This window comes from Erpetoichthys calabaricus, chromosome 2 (assembly GCF_900747795.2).
Source record: "Erpetoichthys calabaricus chromosome 2, fErpCal1.3, whole genome shotgun sequence".
Taxonomy (NCBI): domain Eukaryota; kingdom Metazoa; phylum Chordata; class Cladistia; order Polypteriformes; family Polypteridae; genus Erpetoichthys; species Erpetoichthys calabaricus.
Window position 1 is genome coordinate 33,606,520 of NC_041395.2, and position 17,356 is coordinate 33,623,875.

Sequence of the window (17,356 nt, forward strand, 5' to 3'; positions counted from 1 at the left end):
AAAGTGTGGAGTCAAATTGTCCTCATTGGGGTCTTCTCAGTATTGTGGAAAGAAGAAAGTGGAGAAGGTTAGAGCAAATACCTTATATGCCGAATTATGAGAGAGCTCTCCTTTATGATGTTGAAAAACTTCAGTAAGTCCAAAGGAGTTGGGGTTGAGCACACTCATAGTGTTATTCAGATTTAGGCAGTTTTTACTCTTCTGTCTTTTCCTGGCACAAAGTTTCTGCACTTCCCCTGGAGTCCCTCTGATTGTGTGGTTATGCAGGGAAAGAGAAGTCTAGCAGGTATGAAGCTTTACTCTTCAGTCCTAACAATAGTTCTGCAAAAAAATTCAAGTCTTTCTCCTAGTTTTTTTGCACTCTAAACTGGCAGGTTTGTGAAATGTGTTTTTGCTTAATGACTGCGACTTCCTTAAAAATTGTGACATTCTGTTTTAGTTTTGCTTCATAACTGTAAAATAGATGCAAATTCTTAAGTTATGCAAAGTATGGGAATGGCGTACATTTTAACAAAATGTACTGTTTTGCTTTAGGTTTTTTTTTTTTGTTTTTTGTTTATACATGTTCACTAAAATGATAAAAAACAAAAAACATTCCTCAGTTTGTGGGAAGGTAAGGTAAGATGTCCTTTTTTAACATTCGACAAAATGTAATTGCACTTTTTAGAGGGGGTGGTGGGACAAAAAGGTTTTTAGTGAGGATTTTGTATGAGCCACAGCGCCTGTAGCTGCTGAAATATAAGGTGTAAGACGCATGTCAAAAGAATTCTCAGAGTCCAAGAGTTCATTTTAAAGATATTTAGTGAAAGTTAAAAGCGAATAATCCAAACAAGAATAAAAGAAAAAATAGTTACACACGTAGAATAAAAGACAAAAAAAGGAAAAAATGTATCTTCTATAAACTTAGCTTTTCTTGAAAGACTTTAGTTATTTCTATAATTAAAGATTCTTAATTTCTTCTTCTGTACGCCTTAGCATACGGTGCGGTACTTAAATAAACAAGTTTTCTTTACTTGTTATTTCTCACTTTCAAAGAGCCCGTAGGCCATCGAGCACAGTTATGTGCCATCACGGTTAAAAACCGTATGCCTCTACACCTTATACAGGGCAAGGCTGTCACTAACTAACTGAAGAATAATGTTTACTCCAAGCTGTTAGAAATGGCAAGAACATACCAATACGATTCTATTTACGGGGGTTATAGGAACCTCCGATAGTTTATGCATTGTCATCTAATAAATATTCATGAATTTTATAGAACAAGGAAAATGGCTCTTACATATCTGGCCCCTAATTGTTTATGCTAGGGCAGAAATCAATTACTTTAACATTACTTACTAGGAGCCTTCACTACTTTACTATACTAAAACCTTACTTAAAATTTAAGAAACTTAAAATTTAAACTCTACTGTAAATTCACAAACACAATTAAAATTAAACATGCAATTAAGATTCAATCATTTCAATTACTTGATCCTTCCTGGATCAGGCACAGTTTGTTCACGGGTCTCTTCCAGTGTGTTGTTTTTAGTTTGCACGCAAACCCCTCTGACTGCACCTTTGGCATCTGGCATTGTCTTGATGACTCGACCCATTACCCAGGAATTGCAAGGCGTAGCTTTATCTACAATTAAGACAATGTCCCCTGGTTCAAAATTTCTTCTTGGTGCAAGCCATTTTTGACGTTGCTGGAGTATTGGCAAATACTCTTTAGTCCATCTTTTCCAAAATAAATCAGCCATTTATTGCGTTTGTTTCCAGCGTCTTTTTGGATATGGTTCCTTTTCTGAAACGAGTACAGGTGGTATTTCAGGTTGAGTGTCCATCAACAATATATGATTGGGTGTGAGTGGTTCCAGATCATTAGGGTCGTTTGATGTCTCTGTGAGGGGTCTGTTGTTAAGTACTGATTCCACTTTGCACATCAATATAGGAAGATTTTGATCATTGAGGGTTTGCTGGTTTAATGTTGAATTTAAAATCTTTCTTATACTTCTGATTTGTCTCTCCCAAACTCCTCCTTGATGAGAGGCTGATGGTGGGTTAAAAATCCATTTGATTTCTCTTTGCATCATTTCGTTGCCAATTTTTTCGTGTTCCAAACTTTTTATAGCCTCCCTTAGCTCTCTTTCTGCGCCAATAAAATTTGTTCCATTGTCTGAGTGCATGATTTTAACTCGGCCTCTTCTACTCTTGAACCTGAGTATGGCTTGTATGCAGGAATCTGTGTCTAAATTATGCGCGATCTTTATGTGCACGGCTCTAGTTGTGAAACAGGTGAAGATTACTCCATAACTTTTAACTAAGCTTCGTCCTCTTTTGACAAAAAAGGGACCAAAATAATCAACTCCAACGTTAGTGAAAGGTGGTTTGTTGGGGACTAGGCGATCTTCTGGCAAATCTGCCATTTTTTGCTCACCTGCTTTCACATTGTATCTTCTACATGTAGTGCACTTTGAAATTATTTTTCAGATAGCTGCATTTGCTTGAAGTATCCAGTATTTTTGGCGTAGTTCTGCTAATAAATAATTACATCCACAGTGTTTGTGCATTTAATGAAGTCGTCTGATTAGGAGCGTAGCGATATGCGAGCTTTTATGAATAATTGCAGGGTGCTTGGCTTCTTTTGGCATAGCAGATTTGCTAAGTCTACCTCCGACTCTTAATATTCCTTCTTGTAAAACTGGATACAGTTTGATGATTTTACTACTTTTTTTTTATAAGCTGATTTTTGTATGGGGCTTTAAATTCTTCTGGGTAAGCTTTTAATTGACTAAAGCGAATAAATTCGTCTTCTGCTTTAGATAAGTCGTCTATGGACAGTGGATTTAGCCTCATTGATGATTTGTATTCTTTCATATGTTTTGCAATCAGTGTTTTTTGTCTCTCTGGGCTGTGTCCAGATTTACTGACTGTATATTGAATTGCCTTTCTCTCTTCTTTCAGGCGCATTAGCATCTCTTTAAGCCTAAGGAACCACTGCTGCTTTCTTTAAATTGAACCATTTAGAGTAGTGCTCTACAAGTCTTTTTACTGGTTCGATTTTTTCTTCAACAATTACACAATTTGCTACACACCTTTTCATTTCCAGATCGTCACTAGTAGACAGGTCCATTTCATCCAGTCTCTTAGGCCATTCGTGTTCTGGTTTTATCAGGAAGTTTGGGCCTTGTAGCCAAGTTTTACTTTTGACGAAACTTTCTATTGTTAATCTTCTTGATGCCTGATCCGCTGGGTTTTGTGCAGATGCGACATACCTCCATTGCGAGGGTGTATGTGCTCTCTTATCACCATGATTCTGTTGGCAACGAATGTTTTGTAGGCGTGCATTTTCATTCGCAATGTACCATAGTACTGTGGTGCTGTCTGTCCAAAAGATTGATTCTTTCAGAGGAATCTTTAGTTCTTGTTTTAACATTTTGTCCATTTTGACTGCTACCACTGCTGCTGTGAGTTCTAACCTTGGTATAGTTACAGGTTTTAGTGGTGCCACTCTAGATTTCCCCATTAGAAATGAACAATGTCTCTTATTTTCCTTATTAGTCAGGAGGAGGTAGGAAACAGTGCCATACCCGTTTTCTGAGGCATCTCCAACATGATGTATTTGTGCGGTCATTATTTGACCGAATTCAGGAGGTTTAATGCACCTGTCCACATTATAATCCGCAAGTAATTGCAAATCGTCCATCCATTTTTTCCATTGCTGAACATACTTAACTTCCACTTCTTGATCCCAAGCATATTTCTCTTTACACAGTTCTCTTAGAATAAGCTTAGCAGGTAATATGACTGGCGCTAAAAATCCAAGCACATCATATATTGAACTAACCACGGACAGAATACCGCGTCTTGTAGCAGGCTTATTTTGCAGCTTTACTTGAAACTTGAAACTGTCAGTTTGTGTGCACCATTTGACGCCCAAGGCTCTTTCAACTGGTAATAAGTCATGACTTAAATCCACGTCTTTTTGATCTATTACTCTGTCTTCTTCAGAGATTGACAGCAAGACTGCTCTGCTGTTACTTATCAATTTTGTAAGATAAAATCCTCCTTTTAAGCATAGGGTTTGTAGATCCTTGGCCAATTTTATGGCTTGTTTTTCAGTAGCAACTGACTTTAAACAGTCATCAACATAGAAGTTATTTAACACAGTGTCAACAGCTTCTTCTGAAGCTGTATCTCTTGCATCCTCTGCTGTTTTTCTTAAGGCATAAGAGGCACAACTGGGCGACAAAGTAGCACCGAAAAGATGCACTGTCATTTTGTATTCCTCAAGTTCGTTGTTTAGATTACCCTCAGGCCACCACAAAAAACGAAGGAGATCCATGTCCTTTTCTGGAACTTTCATTTGATAAAACATTGATTTAATGCCTGCCATAAGAGCGATTGGTTCCTCTCTGAATCTTGCAAGAACTCCAATGAATGTGTTAGTTAAATCAGGTCCTTTCAGCAACTGTTCATTTAGAGAAAAACCTTGGTAAGTGGCCGTACAGTCAAAAACCACTCTGATTTTGTTTTTCTTTGGATGATATACTCCATGATGAGGGATGTACCACACTCTCTGTTTTTCAAGGGTTTGCTGTTCAGTGGGTACCTTGATAGCATATCTTTTGTCTAAAATATCTTTCATGAAGGTTTTATAATCCTCATGGAATGTTGGATGCTTTATGATGAGTTTCCCTTTAAGTCCAATAGCACGTTGTTTTGCAGCACAGTGGTTGTTTGGCACGTGAAGAGATTCATCTTTAAAAGGCAGATTAATGCAATAATGTCCATTCACTAGACTTGCAGTATCTGAAGCTATGCGCATGAATTTAATGTCCTCTTGTGACATTTCCTCCTTTTCCTCATAGTCGCGTTCAGGAAAGTCTGTATTGTATTGCTGGAGCAACATTTGCTCCACCTTCTTTATCGTCACGTAATTAACTGAACATCTTTTTACTTCTTCATTGTCTGACTCCTTCTCATAGCAAATAACAACCCATCCTAGGACCGTTCTTATTGCAAAAGGTCCATCTCCTTCGCTTGGTATAAGTTCCAATGGCTCCATGACTTTACGAGAGTCTGTGCCTATTATCATGCCTACTTATGCATTTATTTGGGGTAGATGCACGTCTTTAAGGTAGGGCCATTTCAAAATATCTTCTTGGATAGGGATTTTTTTTTTTATGTTCAGGTATAACCGTTGCTGTATGCACATCTGGCAAGTTGTAAAATGTGTTGTCTTCTAGCCCACAGACTTGTATACCGGGTAGGAGTTTACATTTTAATGGTCTTTCTAAGTTGTTTAGGGTGTCGAGATGTAGGTTCAATTTTCTTCCTGTGAGATTTAATTGCTCACTTAAACTTTCTGTGCAAAATGTAGCTGTGCTACATGTGTCTATCATAGCATATGTTTCAATATATTTTTCGTTCCCTTTGGACTTGACTTTAACTGGGACCACAGCTAAGACACCGTTTCTGGCCCCGGTAACCATACAAGACTCTTTCGATATTACAGGCGTACTTGTAGGAGAAGTGTCCTTTTGTATCGATTTAGTGTTTTCTTCTTTAAGAAGTTCAACTTTATCATCAGAGTTCTCTTCTTTATTTTTATATAAAATAACTGGGTGAAAATGAAGATATTTGCTGCATTTTATCTTTTCTTCACAATTTTTACTAAGATGTCCTTGTTTAAGGCATCTGAAGCATAAGCCTTTGGATTTTAAAAAGTCAATTTTACTTTCGTAAGTTAGTTTCTGAATTGCATTACAGTCATTAAGATCATGCCCTTTGTCACAGAAAAGACATGCTTACTGGGTATACGTTCAGTCTTCTCCGTTTTATCTCCCCTTTCTACTGTAGTGACAAAAGTTGAGACAAAGTTTCCCTTTCTGATTCCGCTTTTTGCTGAATATTTTTCATAATCAAACTTACTTTGCAAGTATTACTTTCATATGAAGCGCCATACAATGGATCTAAGGAGGATACGAGCCGATCTTCTAAAAATCCATATAGGTCAGCGAAGTCCTGGTCTTCTTCCTTCCCTTTTTTCGAACTTTATTGCTTTATTTTGCCAGCGCTGTCTTAGCTCTTGGGGAAGCTTTGATGACATAGTACGAATGTTTAAATTGTTATCAAATTCGTGTCCGTTCTTTAAACTGGACATAACACTTTTGCAATTGCCTAGAAAGAGTGTATATGCTCTTAGGCTTTCTCCATCGTTCGTTTTTATTTGTGGCCACATCCTGATTTTCTTCATGTAGGCTTCTCCTATTTGTATTTGATTTCCATAAATAGTCTCTATCCTTTCTCTGGCGTTTCTGTACCCCTCTTCTGGTGGTAAGTGCAGTTCTGTGCAATGCTTTTAGGTTCACCTTTAGTAAATTGTATCAAATACTCTAATTTATCACCAGGATTACTTGTTGTCTGATCGATGGTTCAATCAAATGCCCTTATAAAGTTCATATAAGTCAGTGGGTCGGCATCAAATATAGTCACTTTTATATGGGGTATATTAGGCGCTTGTATCTTGTTTTGCGGTTGGTCATAACATTGTCCATAATGCCGTTGTTGAAAAGATGCAGGCACTGTATTATCTTTACTTTCATTCATATTCATAAAATTATAATAATGTGGTTTTACATCTCTTATCTCTGTTTTCGGGGGCACATTATAAGGATTCAGTCTATTTGGGCTGCGATTGTGCCGTTTAAGTGCTCTTAATTTTGCGTCGGATTCTGCAATGGCTGCCTCTAAAACCAATTGATCCCTTTTAGCTTTCAAGTGAGCTTCTTCTATATCTAAAGCTTGTTGCTTTCATTGGTTTTCCGCCTTAGCCAACAGCACGGCGTGTGCTGCTTCTTGAGATTTGATGGCACTAACTGAAGTAGTCGCTGATCTTGTATTGTGTTTAGTTTTCGTGGAAATTTTGGATTACCGGTATTCCAATAGTGGTCTTGTCCCACTCCACATGGACCCCTTCAATGGAGACAGGTCTCAGTGATGGTCTAGACCTGCAGTAGTCCACAACCTTCTCCTTAGTTTTGGAAGTGTTTAACAGCAGTTAGTTTGACTGACATCATCCCAGAGACCCCTGTACTCCTCCTCCTGTCCACCCCTGACACACCCCACAATGGCTGTGACATCTGGGAACTTCTGCATGTGGCATGTCCCTAAGTTGTAGTTAAAGGCCGATGTGTACAGGATTAAGAGGAAAGGAGGAAGAACAATCCCATATGGAGCTCCTGTGCTACTGATTACAGTCTGTGATGTGCAGTTCCTCAGCCTGACAAATTGAGGTCTACCAGTGAGGTAACCTGTAACCCAGTTCACCCGGTGCAAGTCCACACCAATTGTGGACAGCTTGTTCCTCAGTAGGAGGAGCTGAATGGTGCTGAAGGTACTGGAAAAGTCAAAGCACTACATCCTTTTACCAAATGTTAGTAGGTCAGGTGGAGGAGGTAGAGAAGGACATCATCCACACTCACTTTCTCTAAATAGCGAAACTGCAAGGGATCAAGTGCGTGATTCATCTGTGGTCTGAGGAGATGAAGAAGATAGCTGCTCCAGGGTCTTCATTATATGGGAGTTTAAGGCCACAGGCCTGAAGTCATTTGGTTCACTGGATCTCACTTTCTTAGGAATCAGGATGAGACATGAGGTCTTCCACAGTGTGTGGACCCCCCACAGTCGCAAGCTCAGGTTGAAGTTGTGCTGAAGGGGTTCTACCTGTTCAGCAGCATAGGCCCTTAGAAGTCTTGGAAACACCTTGTCTGGGACTGCTGCCTCCATAGGGTCAGCAGTGATGGTGTAAGAAACAGGGGAAGGGGAAGCAGGGAGCATGTTAGAATCTTCTGATGTGCTGTTATGTTAGTGGGGGGATGAAGGCTGTATGATGTATTCTGACAGCTTGGGGGAAGAGTGGATGACCAACTGTGAGGGAGGGACTGGTGGGTTGTGAGTTTGTGGCAGTTAAAGCAAGAGCAGGGCAGTCAAGGCAAAATTGTGAGTGAGCCCACTTCCGTGACTGAGAAGCAACCCCACACACGAATGGTCTTGGGTTGCTTTACTGTAGGCATGACACAGGACTAATGGTAGCAGTCACCTTTTCTTCTCTGGACAATCTTTTTTCCGGATGCCCCAAACAATCGGAAAGGGGATTCATCAGAGAAAATGACTTTACCCCAGACATCAGCAGTCCAATCCCTGTACCTTTTGCAGAATATCAGTCTATCCCTGATGTTTTTTTGTTTGAGAGAAGTGGCTTCTTTGCTGCCCTTCTTGACACCAGGCCATCCTCCAAAAGTCTTCACCTCACTGTGCGTTCAGATTCACTCATACCTGCCTGCTGCCATTCCTGAGCAAGCTCTGCACTGGTAGTGCCCCAATCCTGAACCATGAATAAAGAATGGTACCAAAACATCGTCCGAGATCAACTTCTCCCAGCCATCTAAGAACAGTTTGGTGACCAGCAATGCCTTTTCCAGCATGATGGAGCACTGTGCTATAAGGCAAAAGTGATACTTAAGTGGCTTGGGGAAGAAAACATCCAAATTATGGGTCCATGGCCAGGAAACTCCCCAGACTTTAATCCCATTGAGAACTTGTGGTCAATCCTCAAGAGATGGGTGGACAAACAAAAACCTAGAAATTCTGACAAACTCCAAGCATTGATTATTCAAGAATGGGCTTCCATCAGTCAGGATTTGGCCCAGAAGTTGATTGACAGCATGCCAGGGTGAATTGTAGAGGTCTTGAAAAAGAAGGGCCAACACTGCAAATATTGACTGTTTGCATAAACTTAATGTAATCAATAAAAGCATTTGAAACTTATGAAATGCTTGTAATTATACTTCCATATATATACTTCCAGTATACCATAGAAACATCTGACAAAAAGATCTGAAAACACTGAAGCAGCAAACTTTGTGAAAACCAATACTTGTGTCATTCTCAAAACTTTTGACCACAACTACAGAGGCTTGTACAGAGGCTATAGGTAAACAAGATTGTGGTCAGATTTGTCCAGTGGGGGAAGGGGGGGGGCTAAGTAAGCATCCCTCACATTTGCATAAGGAAGGTCAATTGTTGTGTTCTTGTTTGGTAGGACAATCAGCATGCTGAAAGAAGGAAGTCAGAGCCAAGTTTGTTGTAGTATGATTGAAATCGCCAGAAACAGTAATGAAAGCCTCTGGGTCTTGTGTCTGAAGACTTTCGATGGTTGCGAGTTTGACGTTACATGGCATCTGTAGAGGAACATAAACTACAGCTACAATGGGGCAAGGAGACTCCCTGATCGTTTAGTAGGACGGACACCCACCTGACAGCTGATTGTTTCCTTAACTGTTACAGTACATGCCCTGAGTTACACCTTCTGATGTTAATAAACAGTGCGACTCCCCCACTTTTGCTTTTGCCATAATGTTTAGCGTCCCTGTCAGCTCTTACGATTGTGAACTCTGGAACTCCATGCTAGCATCATAAATTATGTTGGTTAGCCATGTCTCTGTCAGACACAACAGACTGCACTCCCAATAGACCCGATGGCTTTTAACTGTTGCTGCTAGCTTGTCCATCTTGTTGACCAACGAGTTCACATTCTCCATTACCCCCAATAGAATGGATGGTTTTGGATGGTTTATATTTCCTGCATTTGTTTCGGAAGCTTCAACTTTACTTACCACCAGCCATGCATCCCCAATACCTGCTCATCAGTTCTTCCAGAATGTGCTGCGCTCTGCCAAGGCATCTGTTTGTTCAGAGTGCGAGTAGCTCTTCCTTCATGTAAACAAAGATGTGATCGGTTAAATTCAGGGACTTATGTGAAAAATAAAAGATAGGCACAGCTGCTCAGCCTATCATGGATATAAAAAAATTTATTAGAATGAAAGTTTTCACTTACCTGTTTCAGAGCACCTTCCCGGTTAACACAGTAGTGACACAATGTTTCATCGGAGTTAGAGCACATGGATTCTCAAAGGCTGCCTGGAGGTCTACAGGTACACTGATAGCAAGCTGTGGGGCTTGAACTAGTCGGGCGCCGAGGCACATGTCTGAAGTCGTCTTTCAGGTGCACTCAAGGTTTCTGAGGGCCAAATACTGAGGCGCGCTTCCATAATCGCTGCAGGGGAGAAGGAGAAAGTGTTATGTATAAGTTCAGGGAAATAGATTAGAAGAATTGAGGTCTCAGTTTCAGGAGAGGCCAGGAAAAAAATTCACATATGTGGTACAGAAGTGGAGGTATAAATAGGGCAAAATGTACCTAAGCAGACACGTGGCTTTTGGTGCACGTCCAGGCGCAATGGTTAATTGGGAGACTGCAGGTAACATAAATGGGGATTGGATAGACAAAAGGGCCCATGGTATAAAGCCATGGTCCCAACTGCCAGGAGTCATCTGTTGACTAGGCCTTTGGGCTGAATTATACATCTGCACTACTGAATTAATTAGTCTAGTAGTAAAAATACATATTGTTCTTTGTACATATTAGTTGATAAAATCAGATTCACTTCCTGCACTAGCTTGGTATAGAAGGGTACATTTTATTTGTCATTTGTTTTCTTTCTATATTGTCAGTCAGTCTGTCATTCTCCAACCCACTATATCCTAACACAGGGTCATGGGGGTACTGCTGGAGTCAATCCCAGCCAGCACAGGGCGCTGTCTTTGGACTGTGGGTGGAAACCTGAGCACCCGGAGGAAACACACGCAGATACTGGGAGAACATGCCAACTCCAAGCAGGGAGGACCCGGGAAGCAAACCCAGGTCTCCTAAGTGTGAGGCAGCAGCGCTACCACTGCGCCACCATGCAGCCCTTCTATATTGTCCTTGTGCTTAATTTTTTTTCACTTCTTGACTTTGATTCCTTTTTCATTCCGTCCTCAGTGAATATTTTTTTTTTCCAGGAAGAAGGAGGAAGAAGAGTCCTTTTGTTATTTTTTTGTCACTTTTGATTTGGAACCGAGCGGCACGGTGCCACAGTAAATAGGATCAGCATGTCTGTAATAAAACAGAATCCTGTTTTTGAATTGTCTTTTTTGGTTTGTGTCTTACTTATCCCATCCCCTGGTCATTTGGTTATGTCTGCTGGCACCCAGAGTCCAGAATTGTTCAACTCTGCCTTTGCATGGGGTGCCACAAACGTTCCTGCCACTGTCTTGCATTGTAAAGAGATCTATATCCATAGTATACTTAAACAAAAGCCCTGCACACTTAGTACACAAACAGTCGAGAAGAACCGCTACGCTATAAGTAAAGAAAAGAAAGAAAAACACTGTAACACAGATAGAACTAATCGTTAGGCTGCCACTCATGTCTGTCAACTTAAATGAGTCACAGGCAGTTTGGCATACTTCTAAAATTCATTGTAGATGTGCATAGAATGTGTCCCTTATTGCCCTTGCTATTAAGACAATTTACAAAGATGTGCATTTTGTGTTATTATCTCAAAATTACATCTAATTGTTGATAGTTAAAAGTAATTGAATTTCATTATATATAACTATCCATCCATCCATTATCTAACCCTCTATATACTAACTACACGGTCACGGGGGGACTGCTGGAGCAAATCCCAGCCAGCACAGGGCGCAAGGCAGGAAACAAACCCCGGGCAGGGCGCACACACACACAATTTAGGATCGCCAATACACCTAACCTGCATGTCTTTGGACTGCGGGAGGAAACCCATGCAGACACGGGGAGAACATGCAAACTCCACGCAGATAGGACCCGGGAAGCGAACCTGGGTCTCCTAACTGCGAGGCAGCAGTGCTACCCCCTGTGCCACTGTGCTGCCGTTATATATAGCTATTCATTTTCAAATCCACTTAATCCAACGCCATATCACAGGAATAGCACTGGTTCCAACACAGGAACCAACCCTGCATGAGGCACTAGTCCATTATCACTCACGTTATCTAGTAAACAGTGATGGTTTTTAACACATTTTACATGGTTGTGTTTTTTCAAAATCAACAGAAAGATCCTCTTACAGAAAATAACCTTAGAAAATGTTGTGATCTAAAGTAACATGGCAGGCTGAGATCTGTCTGAGTTTCCCTCATTAACTATAGGGGGCAATAGCATCACATGTGCTGGGATTAATCCTTGTATGCTTCATTATACTCTTCATACAGTCCTTGTTATCATATTAGTTACTCCTCACTTGTATGTGCATTTGCATTTGCCCTCTTAGGGGCAGACAATAAGACAGCATTTTTCCTGCACATTTTATCTTTTCATGACATTCTGGAAATATTTTTTATTACTGCAAGCTATTGATTTTTTTCATTCAAGCAATTGACAGAGCAGGCCATTGGTTAAAAGGTAAGTTCTTGCCTTGTTGTGTTTAGTAGATTACTGTTTTCATAAAAATGAAATGTATATTTGTATCATCTACAAATAATTAATTACTTGAATTGCAAGTAAAATATATTCAAAAGGATTTTAACACATGACTCTGAAAATGGTGAAAGTGCTAGTTTTTTTTTTAATTAAGCCTTTGTAAGTTTTTCCTTCACAACACTATTAACATATTTTCATAGGTACTTTATGTTTAAAGACTGAATTCAGTACTAACTCTTATGCTGACAATGAGATTTCAAAACTACTTTTCATATGTATGCAGGTTTGCTGCTTTTTGCTTCACTATATAAGCAATGCTACTTCATTAGACTAATTCGAAACACTTGCACTTAAAGTCCCATCTATGTGAAATATAATCGTAGTGAGTCTGTTGTTGGGCAGGCATCATAAGGAGTTCAACATGGAAATCAGTATTCCATGATTGTAATGATTTTGCTTGTCTATCAGTAGCGTGTCACATTGTTCAAATTGGTCTTGACTGGAGCTAATTCTCCTGCTTTTAGATATGTAAGCTTAGTTTGAGTGGTGTTTTATTTTCCAAATAGGTAAAACAAATACAATTTTGTCATTTTATGTCAGTTTTCTAAAGAATAGAAATATATTCCAGCTATGTCCAGGGCTGATTCTTGCCTTGAAACCAATACTGCAACTCTTAGGCATTAAGGTCTCAATGTCTTTAAGTGTATGAAAACCTATAGTTGTTTAATTGCTCAAAAGTTTATACTCTCAAAAAATGTCCAATATATACTCTTTTTTTCTGACAGATTTTGGTAATGGCAGAATTCAGATTTATTCTTTATCATTTGGCATTATATGCTTATTTTCTAATGATTCTGTAGTTATTCAATACAAAAAAGGACTTCTTGGAGAGGAATTTGTATTCACTATATCACGAACTTCCTCATTGTGTGTGTAGCACAATAATATTTGGCTGTGTCTTCAGTTTTGAGGCTGTTCATGTCCAAATACAGAGCCTGTTTAGAATTGTCTCTGGAGATTGTAAATCGTCCTTCAATGCTGCTGGCGTAGCGTATAGTACCACTGTTTGGATTAATGTGAGCTAGCCATTCAAGACTTTTTCCAGGCTCCTGTCGAATCCAGCTCATCCAGTAAGCAGTAACAGTATCTCCATCACTGTCTTGTCCAGATCCTTGGCAGGTCAGTCGCAACGACTCACCAGGCTTTCTGACCTCATTACTTGTTTGGGACAAGACAATAGCTGAATGGACACCTGAAAAAAACAGACATGATGTGTACAGAGTATACAGCCAAAAATGAAAAGTAATTTAAAAAACTAAACTTACATGGCAAAATAGCAGATAGCATGAAAAAATATAAAACCTTCATAGCTGTTTTTGGTATGAGGGAAGATAATACAAGATATGAATAAATTCTCTAGGTTTATGTAATAAAATGTAAAGACATTATTTGCATAACTTTGCATCTGAAGAACATAGACTATTTATGAGCCCTTTAGGTTCAGATACACCTAAAAGAGAAATGTTTAAAATGCAAAAAAGACTGTTTATATAAGTTATTAGAGAAGCTAGTAAAGAAGCGTTGAATTATACATTTAGTTGACACCTTTATGAAAGGTGACCTACAATATATGAGATTCAATTCAGCTATGTTCCTTTTTTATTTTTCCAGCTGGAGCACAGGCGAGTAAAGTGACTTGCTAATAGTGACACAGTGTCACTTGTGGGGTTTGAACTCACAGCTTGAGGGCTTGTAGCCCAAAGCCTTAACCACTACACCACACTGCCCAACAAGAGAGAATGTGGAAGAACCTGTCCGAGTCATGAGTGGCATCAGATTTAAGTAGTATAAAGTGATTTGTATTACAGAGCTAAAATCATTACCATATGTTATGTTATACACATTCAAAGTAACAGTTTAAGATGTTGCCTATGTTTATTTGTAAATTTCCCTTAGAGGTTTTTAGCAATATATGGAATAAAGTTTCAATTTATTTAGTTTCGTCTGTGCATTGTACAATGAAACTTTTTTCATGTTTACCCATAGATTTCTGACGGTAATGAACAGGTGACAAAATAAGTGACATGTATGTTAGAGTCTCACAGAACTTCATAAACTGCCTCCATTACCATCCTAATACCAATGCAGATGGATGCTGCATTTTTAAGCACTTGTCCTACATTGATTATAACGTGGATAGTTTGCTGATACCAAATTATCTATTGCTGGGTACCTTTAAATATATTTAATGTGACAATTTTACAGAAGTATTTTTAATTAAATACAAATTTATGGAGAGTGTGACGGATGGCTGGGGCCCATGCCTGGCCGGGACGCCCCTACACCATATGTACCAGGGGAGCAAGTGTGGGAAACCCAGTATCTCCCCCTGGACGCTAGATGGTAGCTTCCCTTGGTTGCAGCGGTGCCTTGGACTCCCCCAGGGCTTCATGGGGGTTGAAGTTCTGTGCAGCTCTGTGGGGTTTCACAGGCACCATTAGGGGGTGCTGCAGCAGGAGCTGCTGGCCCCTTTTGGGCATTGGTTTCACCACACCCGGAAGTGCAGCCGGATGTCATCAATCAAGCACCTGGAGCACTTCCAGGTGGGCCATAAAAGGAACCAGCGACCACCACTCATCGGCCACTCATCGGGAGGAGGAGGACAAAGCTTGTGGAGGAGTGGTGGTGGAAGAGAAAGGAGTGTTTTGGTGTCATAGTTCTGGTGCTTGGGACTGTGTTGTGGCTGGGGGGATTATGGGGAAGATGTACCCTCCAGCTGAAGAAAATAAAAGTTTTGTTTTATTTTATACATGCCTCCCTTGTCAATCTGTGTCAGGTCGGGTGCAATATAGCGCCTTTCTTACAAGAGTTACTCTGATCCTAGGTCACTTAGGCTTAAATTAATGCCAACATGTTCTTAAAACAGTTTGCAGGCCATGGTGCAGGTGCAGATTTATCATTTCAGATACAGGTCAGCTGTGTTTTTGTTTTTTTAACACTAGAATTACCAGAGCCTACAAAAAAACTCACACTGGCAGCTTGTCTTTATCAGCACATTTACAGGACAAAAGACGCCGGCGGAGAGGTGTGAACGGATTTAAGGTGGGCCGGATCTACGAGTTTTTTCGTAGGCTCTGGTAATTCTAGTGTTAAAGACACCCATAAATGACTTCTAACTTCCCATTACACAGTTATCAGACGTACAGTGTATCTGAATAAACTCCAAGACAAAACTGGCAGAAAATCCAGTTTCCGTAACAAAATTAATTATTTAGGAACAATATCACAAACAGATTAATTAAACTTGATGATAATAAAGTATTGGAACTGGGAAATACATTAGAATGAGTAAAGTTAAAACACACTGACCTGGACAGAATTCTGACTATGGCAGATACAGGGAAGATAAATGTAAAGTTTTGTACATAAGAAAAGTTCTTAGATATGATTACACAATATTTGCTTTTATGAGAGAGCCCTAAGAGTCATAGTAGACTTGCTAATGTTCACAGTGTGAGAGTTAATAGCAAGACTAATGGAGTTACACAATGAAATACTTTGCATCCATACTAAAAAAGAATAAAAATCTGTAGTGAGAGTCCTGAAATGAGCAAACAAATTCATTCTAGAATTGTGCTGTGATTGTTAGAAGAAATATTTGAACAATTTAAACCTTTTCAAGTCTCAAGCAATCAGATTTAAGTGTGACATGACAAAAGTGTTTAAAATTATGTTAAGGTTTTTAGGGTGAAGGCCAGCATATAACTTTAAAATCATTTCTTGAATTAGAGAATGAAAATAAGTAGTAATATCAGACAAAAAATTATCAAAAAGAGAGATATGATGTGCAATTATGATGTGCAAAAAATATTAATGAATGAAAAATATGCATTATGAAATATGATTAATGAAAATGTGAGTTATGAAATATATTTTATGAAATGTACCCCTGCCCCAAATTATGATTTATGAAATGTACCTCTGCCCTGAAATTAATACCCTCACCCCCAAATTATGAATTATGACATAAGACTTTTTTTCAGAGTTGAAACTTCATATTGGAGTTTGGGGTCGAAACCATAATTTGTTAGGGCTTTGCTGTTTGACTGCAGTGTGTTATTTTTCAAGTCACTTTGAATTTCATGGATTCTCTACAACACATCTTTCATTACTTCTACAGCAACCATCTACCATGGAGGTAAAAAAAGGACATTATAAAATCTGAGCTATAAACTGAAAGCATTCCAGTGTAGCTGGGTTCTCTTCACTTGTGAGGCTCAAGTAGAACACTTTAATGACGCCAAAATAATTCAGATTGAGCACCCCAAAAGTGTCCTTTGGATAACACATTTTCTGTTTTTCTGACTTTTTCATGACTTAAAGGTTCTGGCATGTCATTCTACCCTAAGAATCCATTTGGCTGTATGGTTATTCAAGGACACAGAAACCTAGATGGTATCAAGCTTTGTTTTTGATGAGAATTTTGTATGAGTGACAGCAAGAAGTTCCTCACTGTGTCTGTAGCACAGTAATATTTGGCCATGTCCTCAGTTTTGAGGCTGCTCATGTCCAAATACCGAGCCTGTTTAGAATTGTCTCTGGAGAGTGTAAATCGTCCTTGAATGCTACTGGCGTAGTGTGTAGTACCACTGCTTTGACTAATGTAAGCCAGCCATTCAAGTCTTCTTCCATGGCATTGTTAATTCCAGTGCAAGTCATAAGCAGTAACAGTGTGTCTGCAAATATTCTGCCTAGACCCTTGACAGGTCAATCACAGAGACTGTCTTGGCTTTTGACTTCATTACGTTTCTTTGCTCAGGACAATTTCTGACAGGACAAATAGAAGAACAAAAGGGTATTAGAAGAACATGACGTGAACTAAAGCCAAATTGTCTTTTCAGATAAGAAATTAGAAATGACGTAAAAGTACTATAAAAGATAGCCCGGCCACAGACAGACATGACACCAATGTCCAAACACACACACACGTTTATTTACACTATGTACAAACTATTTACAATATTCACT

General features: G+C 39.4%; 1 gene segment (V, D, J or C); it reads right to left on the minus strand.

The window, feature by feature from the left end:
• Positions 1-616: 616 nt before the first annotated feature.
• On the minus strand, positions 617-13,709 carry LOC114645118 (immunoglobulin heavy variable 3-11-like). The segment is given in 3 exon segments: positions 617-722; positions 13,243-13,580; positions 13,654-13,709. Coding segments are annotated over 3 exon segments (411 nt in total).
• Positions 13,710-17,356: the final 3,647 nt, after the last annotated feature.